Source organism: Sardina pilchardus, chromosome 16 (genome assembly GCF_963854185.1).
Source record: "Sardina pilchardus chromosome 16, fSarPil1.1, whole genome shotgun sequence".
Taxonomy (NCBI): Eukaryota; Metazoa; Chordata; class Actinopteri; order Clupeiformes; family Clupeidae; genus Sardina; species Sardina pilchardus.
This window is the reverse complement of record NC_085009.1, coordinates 15,513,889-15,537,246: the sequence shown is the minus strand read 5'-3', so window position 1 is coordinate 15,537,246 and position 23,358 is coordinate 15,513,889. Positions and strand designations below refer to the sequence as shown.

At 40.9% G+C, this 23,358-nt stretch overlaps 2 protein-coding genes across 6 annotated transcripts in view; both read right to left on the bottom strand.

Annotated features, from left to right (window-relative positions):
- Window positions 1-777: 777 nt before the first annotated feature.
- On the bottom strand, window positions 778-11,911 carry LOC134060242 (C-type lectin domain family 4 member K-like). Of its 5 annotated transcripts, none has more exons than XM_062516874.1 (19): window positions 11,571-11,910; window positions 11,157-11,327; window positions 10,221-10,398; window positions 9,941-10,015; window positions 9,568-9,648; window positions 9,414-9,464; window positions 8,907-9,122; window positions 8,767-8,793; window positions 8,174-8,257; window positions 7,755-7,796; window positions 7,567-7,650; window positions 5,023-5,106; window positions 4,506-4,589; window positions 4,350-4,412; window positions 4,000-4,083; window positions 3,747-3,812; window positions 2,665-2,813; window positions 2,465-2,580; window positions 778-1,621 (listed from the first exon to the last, which is right to left on the bottom strand). In XM_062516874.1, exons 3-19 carry the CDS (start codon window positions 10,291-10,293, stop codon window positions 1,459-1,461), a joined length of 1,542 nt encoding a protein of 513 aa, XP_062372858.1. In that variant the 5' UTR covers window positions 10,294-10,398; window positions 11,157-11,327; window positions 11,571-11,910; the 3' UTR covers window positions 778-1,458. The 5 variants fall into 5 exon arrangements, with proteins under 5 accessions (XP_062372858.1, XP_062372860.1, XP_062372861.1 ...); XM_062516876.1 differs by having other exon boundaries at window positions 11,264-11,327; XM_062516877.1 differs by lacking the exon at window positions 3,747-3,812 and having other exon boundaries at window positions 11,571-11,911.
- A 774-nt stretch (window positions 11,912-12,685) lies between these two features.
- The window catches only part of LOC134060133 (protein mono-ADP-ribosyltransferase PARP14-like), a 52,176-nt gene continuing 41,503 nt past the window's right edge, over window positions 12,686-23,358 (bottom strand). Inside the window, exons 6-14 of the mRNA XM_062516746.1 lie at window positions 19,379-19,436; window positions 19,109-19,252; window positions 18,947-19,006; window positions 18,481-18,657; window positions 17,885-18,055; window positions 16,694-17,329; window positions 15,971-16,107; window positions 15,345-15,525; window positions 12,686-14,972 (exon numbers count right to left, since the gene is read on the bottom strand). Of these exons, the coding sequence (XP_062372730.1) occupies window positions 14,686-14,972; window positions 15,345-15,525; window positions 15,971-16,107; window positions 16,694-17,329; window positions 17,885-18,055; window positions 18,481-18,657; window positions 18,947-19,006; window positions 19,109-19,252; window positions 19,379-19,436 (1,851 nt within the window). The 3' untranslated portion in view covers window positions 12,686-14,685. The remainder of the gene's footprint in view (window positions 14,973-15,344; window positions 15,526-15,970; window positions 16,108-16,693; window positions 17,330-17,884; window positions 18,056-18,480; window positions 18,658-18,946; window positions 19,007-19,108; window positions 19,253-19,378; window positions 19,437-23,358) is intronic.

Here is a 23,358-nt window from a genome sequence, read left to right as displayed (position 1 = left end):
CTCTTGAAGCGTCGGGTAATGAGGTTTACCAACATTCAACATGCACAGCTAAGCTAGCTGGCATCCATTACACGCATTTCTTTGGAATAGAGTAAACAAATGCATTTAAACCTTTGTTTACAAGATTACTGCACTCCTGAAATTATTTGTTTAGAGTTTAATGCACCAATTCAAGTTTAATTTCACTTTGATTTTATTTTACATTTCAGAAGGTCTACGTGCTAACCAGGTTATGCAAGTAGCAACTACAAAAGCACTCAGAGAGCGCAGACCTCCGCCTGCATTGTTCTTCCTAGGTTTTCTTACATTTAAACTATTCAGATTGCCACCAAGTGGCCATACCATGCTATTACACCACTAAGGTAAACACATAAACGCCTCGGGAATCTCGACGGAATTACGGATCACTCCGTACTTCCTTGGGTCATGTCCAACCTTCCCTGAAAATCTCATCAAAATCCATCCATCACTTTTTGAGTTATCGTGCTAACAAACAGACAGACGCCGGTCCCCGATGAAAACTTACCTCCTTGGCGGAGGTAAAAAATTATGAATACAATTCAGTAGAGCAACATACTTTGGTTACACTCAGCACCCCAAGACAACCCCCAGCCCTTTGATATCTTTTGACATCTGACAGCTTTTGCCCCTTTGTCATTGTTTTTTGACGCAAATGTCCTGATTACAGAACTCAGTTGAACTGCAACTGAAAATCTGGGTTCTGTCATATTGGCAGTAACTCTACTATATCATGCTGTACAGTACATGAGCCCACACTGACGCACACTGTTCTTTATTTAGCATTTGGAGACATCAAACATAGCATCATTTGCTGAAACATCATTACCTGATCAGTTACAATGTGACTGCTGTGATCAGCTTTAATGTCACTTTTAACAGATAACACTGCATTATTTATATTATACTGTTTGTCCATCGTCCTGTCATGTTACCTGCTTAGACAAAATAAGCTTTTATTATAAGAAAGATGCACGTACATGTACAAATACATAAACATAATTTTGTATTCTGTTATAGACTGTTTTATGAACAATACTAGAAAAGCACTCAGAGAGCGCAGACCTCCGCCTGCATTGTTCTTCCTAGGTTGTCACACATTTGAACCTAAACTATTCAGATCGCCACCACGTGGCGATACCGTGCCATTACACCACTAAGCTAAATACATAAATGCCTCCAGAATGCCTACGGAATTACGAATCACTCCCAAAATGTAATCGATTCTTCTTTGGGTCATGTCCAGCCTTCCCTGAAAATTTCATGGAAATCCCTCTATCTCTTTTTGAGTTATCTCGCTAACAAACAGACAGACAAACAAAAACAAACAGACAAACAAACAAACGCCGGTCCCCAATGAAAACATATACCTCCTTGGCGGAGGTAAAAAATAAGAAGAAATGTGACCATCTACATGTAGAACTTAAGAATATGCTTGATTCATGGCTTCACAGCAGCTGTAGCTTCACAGATATATTGAAGCTTCCCATCACAGAATGCATCCATCCACAGTCCTTCCTTTGCATTTGCTCTGGCACAGTCCTCTCCCTCGGGTCTCTTATTATCGTCTGTCCAGTTATCAGGTTCATCTGAAGTCCAGTGCCTGTACAGGAAAATAAGGCATCATAAACATAAGCCGCGTCAGACAGACGTGTATTTACGCAATGTTCACGGACATTTTACGGTAGGTTTTTTTCCGTTGTGCTGCCTGAATGCATATGTCCGCATATCTACTATCGGAACTTTTCCTGCTGCCGACCTAGTCATGTTTCCGTAATGTTGCCGCCACAGCTGCTATGTGAACGCAATCGCGGAAAAAATCTGCACTTGTCAGTGATGATCAAGGGAAGTATTACGTGTATTTTAAGTGCCCAATATCACCGAACAGTTAGCCTACATCTCTCTAACACGCTGCAGATCTGTTTCGACCTCACTCTGACCGTCACTACGGTCTAAAAAGGGATGGTGACGGTCATCCCTCTGTCTCACAGATCCATAGTTACCTTCGTAACCTACGGTAATGCAGCAAGGTTACTCCCGGTGTGAAAACTACACTCACATGCACAGCTGTCAGCATTTATTAGGCGTCATTATCTGCCCAGCGAACTAAAGCCTAATTTACTAAAATTCTACATTAGATGTGAACAACAGGTGGCCGTATACATTGCGCATACAGTATATGCTTCATGTCTGAATGTCCGCTACCGTCAGAAATGCGGTAAGCAATTATCGCAAAATGTGCGCAAAACCTGTCTGAAAACGGCTATGTAGACACACAGGCACAAACACGCATGCACACTCACACACACACACACACACACACACACACACACACACACACACACACACACACACACACACACACACACACACACACGCAAAATACATTAAAATGAAATATCACCCTGTTATTAAAGATACACAAACACATACAGTACATCCTTACCGTCCTGCAAGGACTTTGTTGTCCACCCAGCGCCATGTCCCCTCCTTTTCTGCGTCAGTTAGTCCAATCCAGTAGAAGGTCTTAGAATTTCCTGGTGCTGTGTCTTTAAGAAACGTCTAGAACAAGATAAGTTTGACTCAGTGTGTATTCCAGTTGCCCTACATGCAAGAACATATACGCAATTCCATCAGTTTTGTTACCCTTTCTTTATCTGAGTCTATGATAACCAAATGTCCCCCCCTGGCCTGGCAGGTATCTCTGCTCTTAATCCAGGTCTCATTTTCAGTGGAGAAGAAGTAGCACTTTTCTGTGAAGTTTCTCCATCCAATGGCACAGCCCATCTCTAAATCTGTTAAGTGAAGAAACAGAACATGTATAATGACACACACACACACACAGAGAGAGAGAGAGAGAGAGAGAGAGAGAGAGAGAGAGAGAGAGAGAGAGAGAGACAACAGACACTCAAAAAACAGTTACAAAGCAGTACTAAAATCACTGTCACAACATGTACAGGGGTTTTATGTCAATTAAAATTACAAAAGTTATTGACAGCTCTTATATATTGAACATTATTGTGTCTCAAACAAAACAACATATTCTTATTCATGTGGTCACCACTGTCAAACGATCCGTCCCTTTTAGTAGACCTGCTACTCTGAAGTTCATATTAATTAATTCCAATTCATTAATACAAAAGTCCTTATTGATTAGCATAATACCAACATCACTTTCATACTCACACTAATCATACACTGCATATCATAAGTCACTGGTAGAGAAAATTAAATAGTGTAAATTAACGCCTCACAGCCGCTGTAAGCACATAAACAAAGACAATCAAAATGAAGAAAACCAATCTAAAAATCTAACTAAGTGTTATCAAGCTTACATTAAGATTTTTAAAAAATCTGTTTGGTATAGTTTTTAGTATAAGGAGTCTTTTCAAGACAAATTTGGTTCTCTTTAGGACAAACTTTGCTTGTTTTCAGGAAGAAATGTCGTAAAATAAGTAAAACTTGTAAATCAAGTCAAATGATTTCACGATCAAGTAGATATGTCTTTTTATACTACAATTTTATTAGATGTTATTAGATAAGCAGTTTTTGCAGTGTAAACCTTGCTTAATAGACGGGATATTATGGTAATGGTTCTCATTCAGTTTATATCCGAGCGTAATAATAGTGTCTCAAGCATGGGACTGTGGTGAATTGTTTCTCCCCATCATTTTGTGTGGCCACGTGTTCTAGGCGATCCACTAAAGGCAGCATATGGAATGACTAACCTTGTAGTGCGCTGTTCAGCATCTTATTTTGTTCAACAACTCCGGTTTTGAGATATTTGAGATATTCTATACAAACACAATCCACATACTATGAGTGAAGATGCAGTAGGTTAATGTAATGGACATTTTCTGAAAATATAGATAAATACAGTAATATAAAGTCAAAAGTTGAGTCTTATGGCATCTTTGGGACACATGGGTCTTGGGGGCAAACCAATGAACAGCACTAATTGTATAGGAAAATGTCCCTTACCTTTCAGCTCTACCTCAATACTGTCCTTGATGTGTGAGAGAAAAGCATTGCTTATCTTCTGCTCATCGAGTTTCTTCTGTGTGTCTGCTCCACAATGACAAACAAAAAACAAAAGCCATAATGTGGTCTTATTAATCATGAATAAACAATGCAATGCAATATCATAATCCATAGTGTATCAATTGATATCACCGACAGTTGTATTGGCTATATGTCTATCTCTGTGTAACTAGTTGTTGAAGCTACGCACACAGTAAACATAGTTTTTTTTTTTTTTTTTTAAATGTTGGTGGGAATATGTATTAGAACCAAAGACCAAAAACCTTTCTAATGTGTCAGATTTTCCTCACCAGAGAGTGAAGTATTATATTGATCTCTCAATTTCTCTGCATTAGTCTTTTGGTTCTCCAAGTCTGTTGGGAAAAGATGCACAAATGTATGGGACGATCAAACTCCATCCTCTCCCAATAGGGTCCAATCAAGCAAACTGGGTCAATCCCACTCACTTGAGAGTTCATTCTCTTTTTCTTGTTTTTCACGTGTAAGCTGTTTGTTTCTACTCTTCTCTGTTTCCAAGTTCCTGTTCACATCTGTGAGACAAGAGACAATTTTCTAGCATCCATAAGAAAAGCAGAAAAGATGAAATCACACCTTTGACCTTATGATCTCAGCCTTATTTACCCAATCAGCGTCTTACTTTAAATATTCATTTTGGACAAATGAAGTTTGATGTTCATTCTCTTATGCAAATCTTAATGCATAGCCTATGCGTTGATCTGCGCCTACACACACACACACACACACACACACACACACACACACACACACACACACACACACACACACACACACACACACACACACACACACACACACACACACACACACACGTACACACCTAAGTGTGTAAGTACAATGCCAAGGTACATACACTTATGAGCAGAACTGCTTACCTAATCCTGAGTATACAGTAAATCAATTGTGATCTTTACTCTCAGTGCTGGAATTTCACCACTGCCTTACCACTGAGCCGTATCTCCAAGCTTAGTTTCTCTGTAGACAGTCTTCCATGGGTGTTGTTGAGATTCTTCAGACTCTCGAGAGCCTCTGTTGTGGAGAAAGTTTTAAGTGTAAGACATAACAAATTTCAGTTAATTTCTTTCAGAGAAAGTGTTTTGTTATGTTTTTGTGTTATGTATTTTACATTGTGTTATGCTGTCCTGAAGATCTGCGCTTACTGCTCCATTTTAATTGTGAACACTCAACGTAGTAACTGCAATTTAATTTATAGTTTAGCACCACTAATGCAAAGTTCTAACTACAGCTTTCATTTTGTGAGGGAAAGACAGAGGCTACGTCTGAAACCGCATACTTCGTTCAGTACACTGCTAGTGTGCACTGAGCGCTTGCATAAATTTTGCCTACTTCAGTGCTTAATATTGTCCCAATATTTGCACTTGTACATAAAGTGTGCAAGTAGGGTTTGAGACACGGCTTTAAACTATGTATCTCATAGTCGTGACCAAAACCTTCTATTCGTTATGGGTGGAATTCTCCCCTTTGCGCGTAAATAGCACGTAAGCTGGTTTAAAAAAAAAAAAAAAAAAACACTTCTGTATTATGCGTGTTCTGTCGTTCCAGCTTCTGACACACCCACATTGCGTAGTTCGAAATCAAGGCGGCCTTATGAAAGAGGCGTGATTTATTTTAAAAAGAACCAGATTGATCCACCACCTCCTTAAAGGTACATTATGTAGGATTTTAAGTGTTTTAGTACCTCAAATCAACGTCTTCATTCATAAATAGATCCTCTTTGGTGTAAAATAACATATGCCAATGATCTGACTTGTCCTCCTGGCCGAAGAATCACTTCCCGGCATTTACATTGAAAGGGACGTTACCGGAAGACTTCCATGTCTTTCCGGTGTATGAACGGCCGAGAGGGACACACTACCTGTTAATACCGCTGGGGAAAACGCGTTTCACGTTGCACAGAGAAGCAGCGTGAAGACGGCCATTTCTATACAAATTAAGACTGCAGATTCGTAAAGAAACACAAGCACCCACATCATAAGTGTATCTCAATTAGCTATGTATCAAACATGACATTTTACCGTGACTCGAGGAGCTGTAACCAACTTGTAAGGTTGCGTGTACAAAACCGCTAGCTTAGCTAGCGAACATCCCTAGCTGCTAACGCCTTTGGTGCAAACGTTAGCTGGCTAGCTCGGTTAACAGTCTAAATAAAATGGTTTATTGTGTCTGAAAGTGTGTTTTATTGGTATCACACACAAGTAACGACAATGGGGAAGTTTCGATTTTATGTTATTTCAGGTTAGTTTGCAACAACAAGTTTAACCACAGTCCTTAGCTACCTAGCTAGCCAGCCTGACTAGCCCTTCACATTAACTTTCTATGTACTGTGCTACTGCTAGCTAGCTATTGTGCTTAGCTCGGTTAGCAACAGGCAAAGTGAAATAATTTACGTGTCCGAAAGTGTGCTTTATTGGCATCACACACAAGCAACGACAATAGAGAAAAGTAGGAGAAAAGTAGGAGACTGGAACTAGGGCCATTGATAGATAGATAGGCTACTTTATTGATCCCTAAGGGGAAATTGTCTTGGTAGATTCACGAGATGAACCTTATGCTACAACAACCTGAATGCTTTGCAACGGCTTGCAAATGCTGGCAACGATGTGCAACGTTTAATCATAGACAGTAAAAGATAATTTCATTTAATTCACACCTCTGCAACAGTTTTGTCTCGTCGCAGATCTTTGAGTTATGTGTTTGACTTGAGATGGCTACCGTAGTCTCTATAGACTGCGATATAATCCCTAACCGCTAGATGGGAGAATTTCACAATGAAATTTCCTCAGGCTTACACAGTGTCCGTTTAAGGGTATACTATGCAACGTTTTTCAGTTAATCAATTCGTCCCATACTGTTATATATGATTAAATGAGTCATTACCGGTCGAACAGTGTTTTTTTGGCCGCTCTAGTGGTCTGTAGCGGTAGAACCACACTTGCAACTTCAGGAGACCTCGGGCACGCACCCATGCTCTAGTCCAGGAAGTGTCATGTAAAGTCTCATGAAAAGGCACGGCAGACTGACCGATTGAGGAGTTTTGTAAAATATACACGCTACGTGTAAAAACGTAGCGTGTATAAACAAGCGAAAATGAAAAGTGAAAGCGAAACCGGCGATGAAATCCCCAATCCTGCATAGTATACCTTTAAGCCATGTCAGAATGCACGCAAGAGTATAAGAAACGCCCAGATTTTGGGTTGCTCCTCCCAAAACGTGTAACTCCCTCGATCGTGCGTAAATGACAGACTTAAATGAACGGCAGAATTTGCGCTGAGTGAAATGTGCGCAATTACGCACTTTTTTTGACATACGCAACCTTATGCGCATGGGGGAATTCCCCCCTATCAGCATAGTGATGTTACATGCCCACTTTTGCCCAAGTTGCATGTGCCCAATTGTTCCGCTGCCCTCAGAATGGTCAACCAAATTTCTCTATATTTAATCATACAGTATAAGAGTTTTGACACTTACTTGTAAATTGCGTCTCTCTTGTGTCTTTTTCCAAAGAAAGATTGTTGCTTTTGTCCCTCTCTATTTGCAAACTGTTTTTTACATCTGTCAACAGAGTCACATGTAAGTGTAATAAAATGCAATTCAAATTGGATTCAAATACATATTTTTTTAATATGAAAAAAAATGTTGTCCAATCCCAGACTCACCAATAAGTTGACTTTGAATGGATTTCTTCTCTTCTCTGAGCTCTATCAGTTTCACAAAGCGTGGAGAAGCGAAACATCAACGTAGAATAAAAAAGAGGCAGAACATAAAATCCTTCACAATAACACACAATGTGACAGAGTGGACACAACTGGCCAAATCTATCATGTGACTGACATGACAAATTGTTTTTTATATACATAATTATTCTTGTACATTTTTTTTTTTAACCAAAACCTTAATGATTAATCTGCAGGGCCTGCAGTACTCATAATAATTTAGAAGCCAAAGAGCCTAATTGAATTAAATGCGGTTAATAATGCATTACCATCACCAAATTTACACTTCATTGACACTTCATTGTCAATTTTTGGTATGTGTTAAATATTGTTTTAATTTCTAGGGGGACAATTGAACTGACCTGACAGATCTCTAGCACTCTGGGAGTATTTGTTCTGGACTGCCCTGTGCACAGACTGGAGAGATTCATATTTGGCCATGGTATCTTTATGAAATCAGTGTGATGACAGAGAAAGGAAGAAAGACATTTTATGTTGGCCATGCATTGCTACATTAGCCTGGTCCTCCCGAATTCTCATACATTTCATAATGTACAATGGCCACTTCCATTGTCAAGCGTTAACTTCCTTGAAGGCAGGTTCTCTGTTGAAGTTTAAAACTACTGGATCTCCCCAGAGCCACTCTGGACCAGTACCAATCACTAAGGTTTGGTGACATACTGTATGTCATGCTCAAACTAGGGCACAACTTCAACGTCATCATTCTCAGCTACTCCCTCTGTTCGCTGAAATTGCAATTTTTTTTAGCGGGAGAAAATCTGTGAATATACCGCAGACCCAGGCGAAGGCGGAGCCAGGCTATTGTTACATGCACATGTGTCCATCACTATTGGAACACCACAGTTTACCTCAGAGGATGAATAACATAATCTGATGCATCTATCTACTTATTATACAATGCATTTCTATAATTTATTTATTTTAAACCTCTTACCTGCATGGGCATTTTCCTCCAATGAATCTATAAGTACATAAACACACAGCGTCAATAAAGTCATTTCTGAAATGGCAGCGCTATGGACAGAAATGTACTGTATCTTGTGTGGCACTCAGCTGCTACTTTGTGATACTTACACAGCACTCCCAGAATTAGGGTCAGTGTGAAAAAGAGAAGGCACAGAAACAGCAGGAACGTGGGCCTCTGAAAGAACCTCTGCTGGGTCTCCCTCACAGGGGTCATCATCGTCATGGGGAAAGGGTCACTGTGAGCCATGAAGGCCGCAGGTGTATGTCCACTCTGTGTTGGCAGCGGTTCATTGTGCTGTGCTGAAGACTGGCTAAAAAGGCCATCTACACACAGAGAGAGAGAGAGAGAGAGAGAGAGAGAGAGAGAGAGGTGGGAGCCTTTGACTTACTGTAGGAAAAGGCAACATGCAAGCAAAATATCAGTGTTGTAGCTGGATTTTTTTGCAAAGAAACAGAAGGTTAAACACAACACAAACACACTCACACAGTCAGAGAAAAAAGAGATAATAACAGTATAATAGAAGGAGCTGTTGATGGCAGAATAACACTAAGCAAGCAAAGACTGCTTCAGCTGGCAAACTGGCATTAAACAGGAAGTAAACCTCCGAAGCAAACCTCTATTTGGCTGGGTGATCTTGTAGTAGATGACATCATCACTCTCCGTCCCTTTTAGACAGAAATGTCAAAAAAAAAAAAAAATGTGAGTGAGTTTCCATTTACAGAAAATTACAGAACATGTCCGCCTGGGCTTAACACAGCTGTCACTCACCATCTCTGCAGACCGGCTCTCTGCTGACACCTGGTTGGGGGGTTTTTACTGCAGCGTATGTGACAGCCTCACTGTCCACAGCTAACAGATAAAAGAAGAAAAGAAAATAACAGGAGTCCCTTGAAATCCCATACAAGTAATCTTACACAATGACCTATCCTATGCATTATAACACATCAGGATGCACTGGGTCTGTAAAAACTGCTACGCTAAAACAATAACCGCTACAACACAGGTGGCAGTCCATCGGAAATCTTTGTGATGGCTGAAAAGATATCAGGAAGTGTGTGGCATATATAGGCAATCCAATGACTGAAAAAAGAAGGCAGTTGTATCTGCTATGCTATTCTCTGCAGCAGCAGTCCACACTCACCATTTGGTCTTCTCTGCTTGTTCCCTGAGTTGGTGAAGTCAATTAAAGTGTAATCAATATCATCACTGTCATCATCTGTTTGTGAAGAGAATAAAAAACCCTATGACTCTTACACAATAGGTACAGTACAATACACACACACACACACACACACACACACACACACACACACACACACACACACACACGTGGACGGACATGGACACAGATACGGACACACACAGATAGGCACACACAAACAGCCACAACAAGCCAAAAATGGCATGATTATCACACTCACCTCCACCAAATGCAGACTTGGACTTTTTCTTTGCCTTTAGGTTCACATTGGAATACAAGGTGTCGATGTCCATTCTCTGTTAAGAGTTTTCAGTGTGATGGTGGTGCACGAAGGCAGAAGTGATGTGATTTACTGGTCACATCTGATCTACCCATCCAAGACACTTCCTCTTTATAGACTATGCAAAATTAAAAGAAAATAACTACATGTGTGTGTGCACGTCTCCGCTCCGATGCACCTCACTTCCCCCGAAATGGTGTGACCCCATGAGCTCGATAACTGTGTTTTTGGCCAATTTGTTTTGTACAAATCATAAAAAAAAACTAGCTTAAGTAAAAACACACTCTGTTTCAGATTTTGGCTTTGTCCTACACTACACTTGTTCTACACTTGAAATATGTGTCTGTAACATGTGCCCAGCAGCAAACTCAACATTCTCTTTAAAAGGGTGGGTTTTGAACATTCTAACACAAGATTCCGTTCCGCAACAATTCAACGTTCTAAAATTCTATGTAGAATTCAATGAACCCAGACATTCTTTAGAATGTTAATTTTCCAACATTCCAAACACACCGGTGTGACGGTATACTCTTAAGGGTTAAAGGGACGTGACCAGTGGTAGCAGTGGCATAAAAAGGGCAGCATCCTGACCATTTATGGGTCCAAGGGGAACCTGGGTTTGGTTCCGAACCCATAATCATTTCCAGGTCCCACGTCATCTCTATCTTCCTGCTTGCTACCCTTCACTTTCAACTGTCCTACTCCTATCCACGTAAAGGCAAAAGCCCCGAAAAAAATACTACCAAAAAAGTGACAGTGACCCAAAAAAGTCAAGTGAGAACTTTTTTAACCAAGTATATATATTTGACAGTTTTCAGTTCCCTATTCTGTGAGTTGCCTGATTTAGAGTTCCCATCAGCCAAATACTGTACGTACATCACTGACACAGAAGGCTAAGCATCTGTGGTGAGGAAGTCATGTGAGGTGAAGGGTAAGAGTGGGCCTCCACTCTGCTCTCAAAGGCTGTGCTGCCTACATTGTACCTCTATGTCTGGAAGCACCTCTGATGATTGCCTGATGAAGAGTCCTTATATCATCAGTATTCCTCTGCAAACAAACCACACAGTAGTAGACACATTCACATTACACTGCAGACACACAGACACATGGAAGAACTCTCTAGAACATGCTCACACAAATACAAAGCTTTTGAAGCAAAGTTTGTGTGTGTGTGTGTGTGTGTGTGTGTGTGTGTGTGTGTGTGTGTGTGTGTGTGTGTGTGTGTGTGTGTGTGTGTGTGTGTGTGTGTGTGTGAGACTTTGATTGACACTGAGGCTCTGTACACTTTACCCTGGAAGCTGAGCAGCTGTATCCTTCCTGTTCATCCTTCACTGCACATTCAACCTTCTCTACATCAGTAAATAGACAAAAACATAGTTATGTGTTTTGAGTGCGTGCGTGCGTGCGTGTGTGCGTGTGTGTGTGTGTGTATTTGACTCAAAGTGGTCAGAAGATAATCCACTGTGAAGTGGCAACACACAGTGGTTTGGCACATATATTATATTATCACTATTAAATGTAACTCCACATTCATATACATTTCACCAAACTACACAAAGAGTGTAATGGACTTCAACCATGATCTGCACTGGAAAAGACTGCTCTGATCAGCCCTAACCTGAACTTAAACTATAGATTCGCGGCGCTAGCTAGCCCTAATTAATTCATTAGGATCCAAACAGAGATGAAGTTAGAAGCGACCAAACACCTCCATGTTTTCCCTATTAAAATACAGTTACACGAGTAGTCACACGATCAAGTATGGTGAGACAAAATAAAACATGGTGCATTTCTAAGCAGGTAAGAGGGATAACTATATTGTGTGGCGGAATAACACTTGGGAGCACTTAGACTCGGCGCAGTAATATCCTCACTCCAAAGTGAAACTGAAAGTGCAAGAGTGATGATATCACTGCGCCGAGTCTAAGTGCTCCCAAGTGTTATTCTGCCACACAACATCTATCTATCTATCTATCTCTACATGTGTTAACCACTAAATTCAAGAAAGAAAATATTACAACCTCTTTCTTGAGCCACCTCCAGCCACAGAGTAACATTGTGGGTATACACTTCTCCTCTGGTCCTTTGCTTGTTGTGGATGTTACCTCAAGTGGGAGGTAATTTGAGCCGAGACACTTGAGCCAGGTTCAAACACCCACAAACCTGGGTTCAAGTCTGACCAGTGGCCCCATTACTCCCCCCGCCCCCAAACACTCTCTCTTTCTCTCTCTCTCTCTCTCTCTCTCCCAAATTCAAAGGTGCTTTATTAGCATGACTGTTTGATACAGCATTGCCAAAGCTAGTGTTACAAATAACACCAAAGGAAAAAATAGAAATGCATTATACAATGTATGTGTGTGTGTCTCTCTCTCTCTGACATTTAGACAGATGCACACTGGTCACACTGATGCACACTGGTCTTTATTTGGAGACATAGCAATTATGTAAAAATATGTAACTTAAAACATGACTACATTAAACATAACATAACTCAATTATGTAGGCATAGCAGCAGAAGTGAAGAAATAGCCATGTTGTTGCAATGTGTAAGCTGTTCCACAGATAATGAAGTAGCATGCTTTGTACAACAGGAGGCACCAGTGAGTCACTGTATGGATAACAGCCAGGCAAAGCAAGGGTACATAAACCCACACTGCAAGAGGTGTTGCATAGAGTCCCTTTAAATCAGGCATGGACTGGCCATAGGGCATACCGGGCAATGCCCGGTGGGCCGACGCATATTTGGGCCGAGGCTGTCAATTTAATAATAATAAAAAAAAATATTAGGCTCATACGGCCACAACGGCAGCGAATCGCGGCCCATTGGTTGACTGCCTTAATGGACATTGGGCTAGTCCAATGAAATCTCAGGGCCCTCCCTATCTCCCTCCCGGCCTCATCTCCCTCTTGACTGGAGTTCGACCGGAGTTTGAGACCGTCCGTAGCCTATATGAAAATGTACGAAGACAAACCACAAAAGCGCAAGGGGGGCGCAGAGAAGTTGTGAGATAAAAGGCTAAAGCCTACAAGTGGATGCAGCAAAAATGTGCTAAAATTACAGAAATGTTTGCCACCACAAGTTCAAACAGGGCCGTCGACATATAGCAGCAGTGCAGAAGCAGCACCGAGTGCAGGCTTCAGAGAGGCACATGCGAGTGTGCAACAGAGTTACACAGAGGAAGGAGTAGCTATTCAAATTGATTCGGAGGAGGAGGAAGAGGTGAGAGACGTGACCCAGCAGGGACAGATTGAGGAGGAGGTCAGAATAGCTACTGTGAGGCAGGTAAGAAGGAGCCGAAATGTTGGCTGAACTTTTTGGGCGCACAACGAACAATTAAAAGTTTGAAATCTGCGACTGCTTCTTCCCCTTGCTTCTTTTAGATGTATTAACCTGCCTACTATGTAGGATTCAGCACCCAGTTAAGCAAAACAAAGTTTTATAGTGTGAGCGCGTCTTTTTGTGTGGTTTCTGTGTAGGCCTACCCCTCTCGCATGCATTTGAATTGCGATACCCATTAAATTAACGAGTTGACGGCTCGCCATCAACCTTCTGAAAAGACAGTCACGATTGGTCGAAATTGTTGTCAATCTTGACGCAGTATAACAAGCAAACTATCACATTTCTTTGCGACAAGCAGACACCCAGACACACAGACATGCAGTCAGACGCATGGAATGAAACAGGAATGGTGATAGCCCATGGAATTAACAATGAAAATGTTTTGGGATGTGTAGCCTATACATCTTCACTAAATAGTATCAAGGTGAATTGTTGGCTAAAACTGTGCAAATGCTCAACATAAATTATAGCAGGTTTTATTTAGTGAAGCATTTAATAGCATGAGTTTTGTGCACAACCTCATCCTTGCTGGTTTAAAGGTCACTCTAGTGTGTGTGTGTGTGTGTGTGTGTGTGTGTGTGTGTGTGTGTGTGTGTGTGTGTGTGTGTGAGAGAGAGAGAGAGAGAGAGAGAGAGAGTATAATAATAATTAATATTTTTTTAGCAAGGGTAGGCTAGCCTACTCGCTTCCATGCAGGCTACTGCAGTTTACTTAAATATTTTTTACAAACAAAACAGTGTGCACATATGTTTTATCGTGCAAATTATCATGGTGGGCCACTATGGCCAAAAATGCCCGGGCCGTTTTTTGGTCCCAGTCCAGCCCTGCTTTAAATGAATACAATCTTAGGTGATTCATATAGCATTATGTTTTTAGAGTTTTGATCCTTGTTGCAGATTGTATTAGCAGCATCTTACAGTTATATCTAACTAGCATTTGTCTCCAAATGTATCCAATCACTTTTAAATCTTTGTTGATTACGGTAAAATGTTGCTGAATTTAAAAAAAAAAGTGTCATTCAAATTTAGTATGAAGGGAGGGCCATGGACAATATGTGTTCTATGTTCATTTGAATGTGATGAGATAGTCAGGGTAGGCCTGGCTGTCATGGAACACCACAAACATGCTGGGGTTCTGGTGGTTGTCCACAAGGCTGTCGAAGTGGATGTCAGGCTGTTGAGCAGAGACCGGTGGGGGGACCCTCATGCCGCTCTTACCCAACGTGTAGGAACCTGCCAGAACTCGAGCGACAAACATACACTGAGTGCCGTCTGCTTCTGGACGGGAGTACAAGGGCTTGGCTGAGTAGCTGGCATCCACAGCAAAGTATGTTCCCAGACCATATACCGTGGCTGAAAAACAGGGAAAATATGAAGAGATGAGAAAGATGAGAGTGGAAGACAGTGAGAGGCTCGCAAGAGGTGATGTATTCCGTTCCTGCTCCAATTGAACAGCCATGTACTGTACAGTCAATCAGGTTGCCCACTGTAGTTTCTCAAGCAGAATCAAAGCAGCAATGGCCATTCTGATAAAAGATTCTAGAATGTTTGAGAGATGGCACATGTTTCATACAGAATGGAATTGAAAAAGAATGACAAAAAACTGTTCACCTAAACCCACCCAATGATCAGCACTCTGTGCATGTTAAACACACTTTACAAATAAATTGACTTGATTTGACTTGACTAACTGAGTAGGCAAACAGCAAAGAGATAAGAACACACCATTATGGCCTGCAAAGCCGCGGTTGAAGCCATTCTTCATGATGGACTGGCAGGCCTGGGCTGTGGTGCCGTGGTAGAGCATCTTCTCCCCGGCCCCTACAGGTGCACCGTTCTTATCCTCCAGCTGCTGCCGCTGAACCTCATACGCACGACGCAGGTGCACGTTCTGCACACGCTCAATCTGGGAGGGAAGACAGAATAAACGCACGCCATAATGAATGGCTCCATAATTGAATGTACTGTATGTGGTTCCACGAAACACACACAGCTCCGTAAAGGTTAGTTACTACATTGACAGTAATATGTGAGACAATTAGATAGCAGTTGTATTTACAAGACTGTTAAATAGGAAAATATAGTTCATCTAAGTGTGTAGCTTTTTATAAGTTCTGTCCAACATAACAAGTGCAATTTCATGAGGCATGAGATGAGCTTTCTTTACATTTATTCAAGAAGAAAAAAACATGAAGCGTGGGCAATTTTCACAAATACTGCTAGCATTGGTATAACACTGAACAATCACACTGAACTTTCCATCTCATACTGTAATACACAACAAAGTCTCATTCTGGTGCTGTACTATGACTGTTGAACATAGCATCTGTATTGTCTTCCTGTGAGCATACCTTGAGTATTGTCCTCATGCAGGTCTTCCTGAAATCTGCCTTCACAAGCTCAAACTCGGCATAGAGGGGGATGAGTGGGATCATCTGTAGGGCCTCACCAGGAACCAGACTGTCCCAGTACAGAGGGACTTTAAAATCTGTGCAACAAATACAGATTATCTCTGAAATCCTCAGCTTTTCAAGCTCAGACTATTTTATTGAGATACAAAATATAACTTACAAAATAATACAATAACACATACTGTAATTACAAATTGTCTATATTGGCTACAAACCATGAACAAAACACTTACATTTACCAAAAGGACACATGCTTGAAAACACAATAATCAGATTCAACCTTAGTATAGGATAATAGTGACACCTACAGCTGTGTTTAGGAATGACAACCAAGGAGCATTTTGCCTCAAAGTAAATAAATAGAGGTTGTGTGTGATATATCATTTATCATTCCTTGTAAATAGGCGCACAACATATCATGTCTACAAACAATTCATTTTCTATCAATTATTACAGATTTGAAGATTAATTGATTAATGATTAAAAGCTCACACAGCACTTGTATTCTCCCTCTTGTCACAGTGGCTGATGACTTCTTGAAATTTGCCACATGACATGGTCAGACTTTCAGTAATTAATCACTGATAATGTGATGACTAAATAATGAATAAATCATGATCTAAATAGTTTTGAGACTACAACAGTCTGAAGAGATCTCCTCACCTGGCAGGTTTTGTAGTCGCTTGACTAAGGTCACATGACCTGAGCCCACAGCAGTCGCCTGCTTCCTCCGGAGATCTACATTCCACCGGCATCCATGAGCATCCGTCACCCCTCCACTGACGTCACCCTTCTCCAGCTTCTGATTGGCCTCTTTGGGGAACCTCTCCCAATCCCCTCGCTGTCCCATAATGCACCACACCACTTGGGCGAACAGCTCCCTCTGGTCCCTCTCCGCCACCTGTCGGCGTAATGCCCCCTGCATGACGTACATCACGTCCTTCACCCCCTCAGTCAGCCCCCTCACCACCACCCCTGCCCCACTGCCAGACCCAGACGGGTCCAGCTGCACCCCGAGACTGTTCACTCTCTCGGCCAGATCCTGCAGCTCTGCCTGGGAGAGCGCAGCCAGCTCCTCTGGGGCCAGGGTGTGCTGGGAGCAGTGGGAGGTGTAGGCCCGTTGCAGACCAGCACAGACACTGGACACGTCCTGTGCAGATGTGCCTATGATTGTGAAGGTGGCTGAAGGAGGGACGCCTGGGATGAGGGATGAAGGCAGCAGGGGGCTCAGGTTTGGGTACAGTGGCGCAGGTTGGGCCATTTGAGCTGGAGCTGTGGATGCTCCTAGTGAACCAGTGGCTATAGAGACACACAAGATGGGAAGGATTCCGTATCGTCACACACTGGAGCAATATTGTGTAATATGTCACTGAACTAAACTAGACTTTGCATTATCAAAGACAATTATGAAATGTATGTTTTTTTATATACAGGCTGAATGTTATAGAACAAAATGTGACCTGTGCATTGCTTATTTTATGTGAAAAACATTGTGCTTTAGGTTGAAAAGAACACACTAGTCTTCCACTGACACACTGACACAAAACAATGACAATCCCACAAAACATTAGACGTCTGATGGACGTGCAGATCATGTCTCTAATGCATCTGTCGGTCCAAGACCAATTCTGGACGACTGGACAGCTGCATGATGTGCAAACTAGGTCCGCTATTTGGACATTTAATCATGACACCATTTGGATGTCAATAAGACTATGTAACCTTTTTTGGATGCCAATACTGGACGTCGGAAAAAAATACGTCATCTGGCGTTACAATCTGCACCTGAAATTGGACGTCCCAAATAGGTTTCTTTGAGCAGTGGGATTCATTGACTTGAGAGAAATCACTTACTGTTGTTTGGTCTGCTGGGTGTCCCAAACATGGTGTCAACAGCGGCTCGAAACCGCTGGAAGACCGGCACACTGAACAGCACGAGGCGGACAGTGACAAGGTGCTGGAAGGAGCAGCTGGATACTGCGGCCACTATCCCACTGAGGATTGCGTCTGGTTCCACTCCCGCAACTGCAGAGACAGGCAAGCGATGGCATCTCAGTAAACGTGGAGCTTCTGCTTTAATTGTATTCCTTTAGTTGCTGCCAATTATGAAACCCCGGTGAGAGTGAGATGAACCAAAATGATACATCATACCTACACAATAATGTACAGAGTTAAATAACAACCCCTTCTGCTTTAATAGTTTTTTCAATGTTCACACACACACAGATGGACACACACACTCACACACACACACACACACACGCATGCACGCACGCATGCACACACACAGCCGAATTAGCTAAGTAGAGGAAGTGTAACACATCAATGTCTTTGGAAGTAGTATAATAGAAATAGTGAAATAGTCGAAAGACTATTCTGTAATCACTTTCTGTTACTCAAATGCAAATGTAAAAAAAAATTAAAACAAAGCAGACTGTTCCTCTACTCACCAGCACATATAGCAGGAATGGCAACTGACTGGTATCCTTTGCTCTCACAAAGGAGGAGGATGTCCCTGGTCATGTCCTGAACCAACTCTGGGTCATTTTCTCCACACACATGCATAATGGCCTTGGAGGGGAACTTGCCAGGCTGTGATGTGAAGATTTCACCCCTGTTGACCTGAGCTGCAAAAAAGGTAAACTAATTGTCAAGGATCTGATTTTATTGTTACTTCTCTTTCATTCCACTTCATTACTCTGGGTTCCATGCTATATTTAGTTAGTATCTATACGTGTATTTAGGTCAGTGGCAGACACAGGGTTCACATGAGGAGAATGTCTGTCCAGCAGGTCATCCAGCAGTTATTCGATACTTGGACATATGTTTCCATATCTTTCTTAATTACTGTTTCTCCTCAGTGGATTCTGCTATCAAGGTGAAGACATTGTATCCAAAGAGAAACCAAATGCTTACCAGATTTCAGAGCCTTTTTGACTTTTTTTCCTGCCACAGAAAGTATTTTCTTACAAACAGCTGTGAAGAGAACAGACCACACAATCACAAATTCAATGTATGCTGCATAATTACACATTATTGACTTCAATGTGTTATCTATATCCTGATACTCATTTCTACCTGAATCAAAGTTATTAAAGTCTGTGGTGTTTACTACGGCATCTGTAGTCTCATTGGTGATGTCTCCAAGTACCAGATGAAGCTTTATGCCGCCCACCATCAGTGTGACTTCTTCCAGGTCAGAGGTCAGGGATCCAAACACAGCTATGTAGAACAATGGAGAACAGTGATTTATATAATTCTGACACACATTAGAGTATTATAAACAACCCCACGCCCTCCATTTGCCCCGCAAACTGTTACAACTGAACTAAACTTTCATACACATACCTTGCCCTTTGCCATCCATCCTGTGTAAGTTTAATCCATTGTAAACATCCCGGCAGACCTGCAACAAAGAAAGTACATTGCATGATTTATGATCATGGTAATAGGACATCTATTGATGAGCCTGGGAAACTGATCTGCGAAAAATGTGCTGAATTGTACCCTTGATGACAACAAAAAAGAAAAAGAAAAGGCCACACTTTGCTAAGGCTACACTTTGTTTATAAGAGGGGATGCATCCCCTCTATTGAAATCCGGTCGCTTCTTATTAGAGGGGATGCATCCCCTCTATTGAAATCCGGTCGCTTCTTATTACAGTGCATGAAAATGCACTGTACTGTTCTTCCTCGGTCTTCTTCTTCTTCTTCTTATTACAGTGCATGAAAATGCACTGTACTGTTCTTCCTAGGCTTTTTCTTATTACAGTGCATTAAAATGCACTGTACTGTTCTTCCTCGGTCTTCTTCTTCTTCTTCTTATTACAGTGCATGAAAATGCACTGTACTGTTCTTCCTAGGCTTCTTATTATAGTGCATGAAAATGCACTATACTGTTCTTCCAAGTCTTCTTCCGCAACTTCTTATTATTACAGTGCATGAAAATGCACTGTACTGTTATTCCAAGTCTTCTTATTATAGTGCATGAAAATGCACTATACTGTTATTCCAAGTTTTCTTATTCTTATTATTCTTCTTCTAACGTGTTTAATGCAGCTTCAACCGTTTAACGTAGAAACTTCATTCAAACGTTGTTGCGTAGGTCTTATTTAGGACATGTGTGCTTTATATGTTTTAACTTTGTAACTTTTATACTTTTTAAACTGTAAATTAAAAACTATTAAACATTTCCCCATAGACTTAACATTGCTCATTATGACATCACGGCAGCAATTAGAATGTTACGCCAGGTGGCCAGTCCAGGTGCAGCAGCTCTCTTTCTCTCTCAGGCTACATACACTGGCTCTCTTAAGACTAGCCAGTTAAATTGATTACACCTGTATCTGTATCCACTACTCTCAGTAGAGAGCTGTGTCTCTCCAGTCTACAAGAATATAAGGCACATTCCATCCAACTTTCTATCCATTCATCTTCTTCAGACCATTCACTCATCCACCCATTAAACTGTCTATCAACATCTATTAAACAATCTGCCTATCAACATCCATTAAACTCTCTGTCTATCAACATTAATTAGACTATCTACATTCAACTTTTAAATGATTTACTCTGTCTCAGGCTTTAAGCACACTCTCTCTAAAGACTAGCCAGTTAAATTGATTACACCTGTATCAACTACTCTCAGAGAGCTGTATCAGTGTCTCTCTTAACAAGAATATAAGGCACATTCCATCCAACCTTCTATCCATTCATCTTCTTCAGACCATTCACTCATCCACCCATTAAACTGTCAATCAATATCTATTAAACAATCTGCCTATCAACATCCATTAAACATTCTGTCTATCAACATTAATTAGACTATCTACATACAACTTTCAAAGTATTTACTGTGGGTGCCTCTCAAGCAGCGTTTATATGTCCTCCCTCGCTCCTCGATCCTCAATGATCTACATAAAGAAAGATAGAAGAAGGGCTAGACTATCCCATTGTTGCCGCTCCATCATTCTTTATGTAGATCAGTGAGGATCGAGGAGCGAGAGAGGACGCGTAAACGCTATATGAGAGGCACCTTCTGTCTCAGGCTTTAAGCATACAATCTCATTTAGACTACAGATTCTGTTTCACTACTTCCTCTGTCCACAACTGTTTCAAAATAAAGGTCCTCACTGCAATAATACACTATTAAATCATTTAACCATTGTAACTACTCAACTATTTAACTGTTCAACCATTCCAACTGTCAGTTATCAACTATGCCTCCAGTCAATGCACGAAACCTCCATGTACCTAGCAATCAACATACCAACCATTAAAATTAAGCGTTTATGACCGTTTCCATAGCAACCAACATGATTATGCTGCAGTAACTTCTTGCTTCCTGATAGTGGTCACCATGGATACCCTAGCAACAAATGTTTCAAAATAAAAGTCTTCACTAGCAAGTTAGCTAGTTAGCATGGTTAACATAGTTAACATTGTTAGCATAGTTAGCATTTTTAGCATAACTGCAAAAAACATCTAACTAAGTTAGCTAATCAACCTGGTTAGCATTGTTAGCAATTTTAGCATAGTTAGCATTTTTAGCATTATTGCTAGAAATCATCAGTTAAGTTAGCTAATCAACCTGGTTAGCATTGTTAGTTTAAGTTAGCATTGTTACCATAGTTAGCATTGCTAGCATAGTTAGCATTTTTAGCATAACTGCTAGAAATCATTAGCTAAGTTAGCTAATCAACCTGGTTAACACTGTGAGCATAGTTAGCATAGTTAACATTTTTACCATTACTGCATGAAATCAGTAGCTAAGTTAACCAATCAACCTGGTTATCATTGTTACCATAGTTAACATTTTAACATGAATAGAAATCAGCAAATCAAAATGTTTCAGCTTTAAACTGTCTACCTTCACACTATCAACTCTCTGTAAACTATGCAACCACCATATTTACCCTAGCTACACCTTAGTAACCATATCTACATTATCTATCTATTTTTGCATTTCATGCACTGGTAATTCCTTGGAATTGCATTTCTAGTTATTATTACAGTGCATGAAAATGCACTGTACTGTTCTTCCTAGGCTTCTTCAACTTCAACTTTTTATTATTCTTCTTCTAACGCACGCAATTCAGCTTCAACCGTTTAACGTAGAAACTTCATTCAAACTTTGTTGCGTAGGTCTTGCTTATGCCATGTGTGCTTTGTATTTTTCAACTTTGTAACTTTTATACTTTTAAAACTATTAGTTAAAAACTATTACCATTTCCCCCATAGACTTAACATTGCTCATTATGACATCACGGCAGCAATTAGAATGTTACCCCAGCTGGTCAGCCACCTGGGCACCAACTGTCAGTTTCTCTCAGGCTCCTCTCTGAAGACTACATATTCTGTTCCCCTGTATTCTCTGCGCACAACAGTATCAAAATAAGTCCTCCTAATTCCATCCAACTTTATATCCATTCATCTTCTTCAAACCATTCACTCATCCACCCATTCTAAACAGTCTGCCTATCAACAACATCAATTAGATGCTCTACATTGAACTTTTAAACAATCTACTCTGTCTCAGGCTGGCTCTCTTAAGACTAGCCAGTTAAATTGATTACACCTGTATCTGTATCCACTACTCTCAGTAGAGAGCTGTGTCTCTCCATTCTACAAGAATATAAGGCACATTCCATCCAACATTCTATCCATTCATCTTCTTCAGACCACTCACTCATCCACCCATTAAACTGTCTATCAACATCTATTAAACAATCTGTCTATCAACATCCATTAAACTCTCTGTCTATCAACATTAATTAGACTATCTACATTCAACTTTTAAATGATTTACTCTGTCTCAGGCTTTAAGAGTACTCTGGCTCTCTTAAGACTAGCCAGTTAAATTGATTACACCTGTGTCAACTACTCTCAGAGAGCTGTATCAGTGTCTCTCTTAACAAGAATATAAGGCACATTCCATCCAACCTTCTATCCATTCATCTTCTTCAGACCATTCACTCATCCACCCATTAAACTGTCAATCAATATCTATTAAACAATCTGCCTATCAACATCCATTAAACATTCTATCTATCAACATTAATTAGACTATCTACATACAACTTTTAAAGTATTTACTGTGGGTCCCTCTCAAGCAGCGTTTATATGTCCTCCCTCGCTCCTCGATCCTCAATGATCTACATAAAGAAAGATAGAAGAAGGGCTAGACTATCCCATTGTTGCCGCTCCATCATTCTTTATGTAGATCAGTGAGGAGCGAGAGAGGACGCGTAAACGCTATGAGAGGCACCTTCTGTCTCAGGCTTTAAGCATACAATCTCATTAAGACTACAGATCCTGTTTCACTACTTC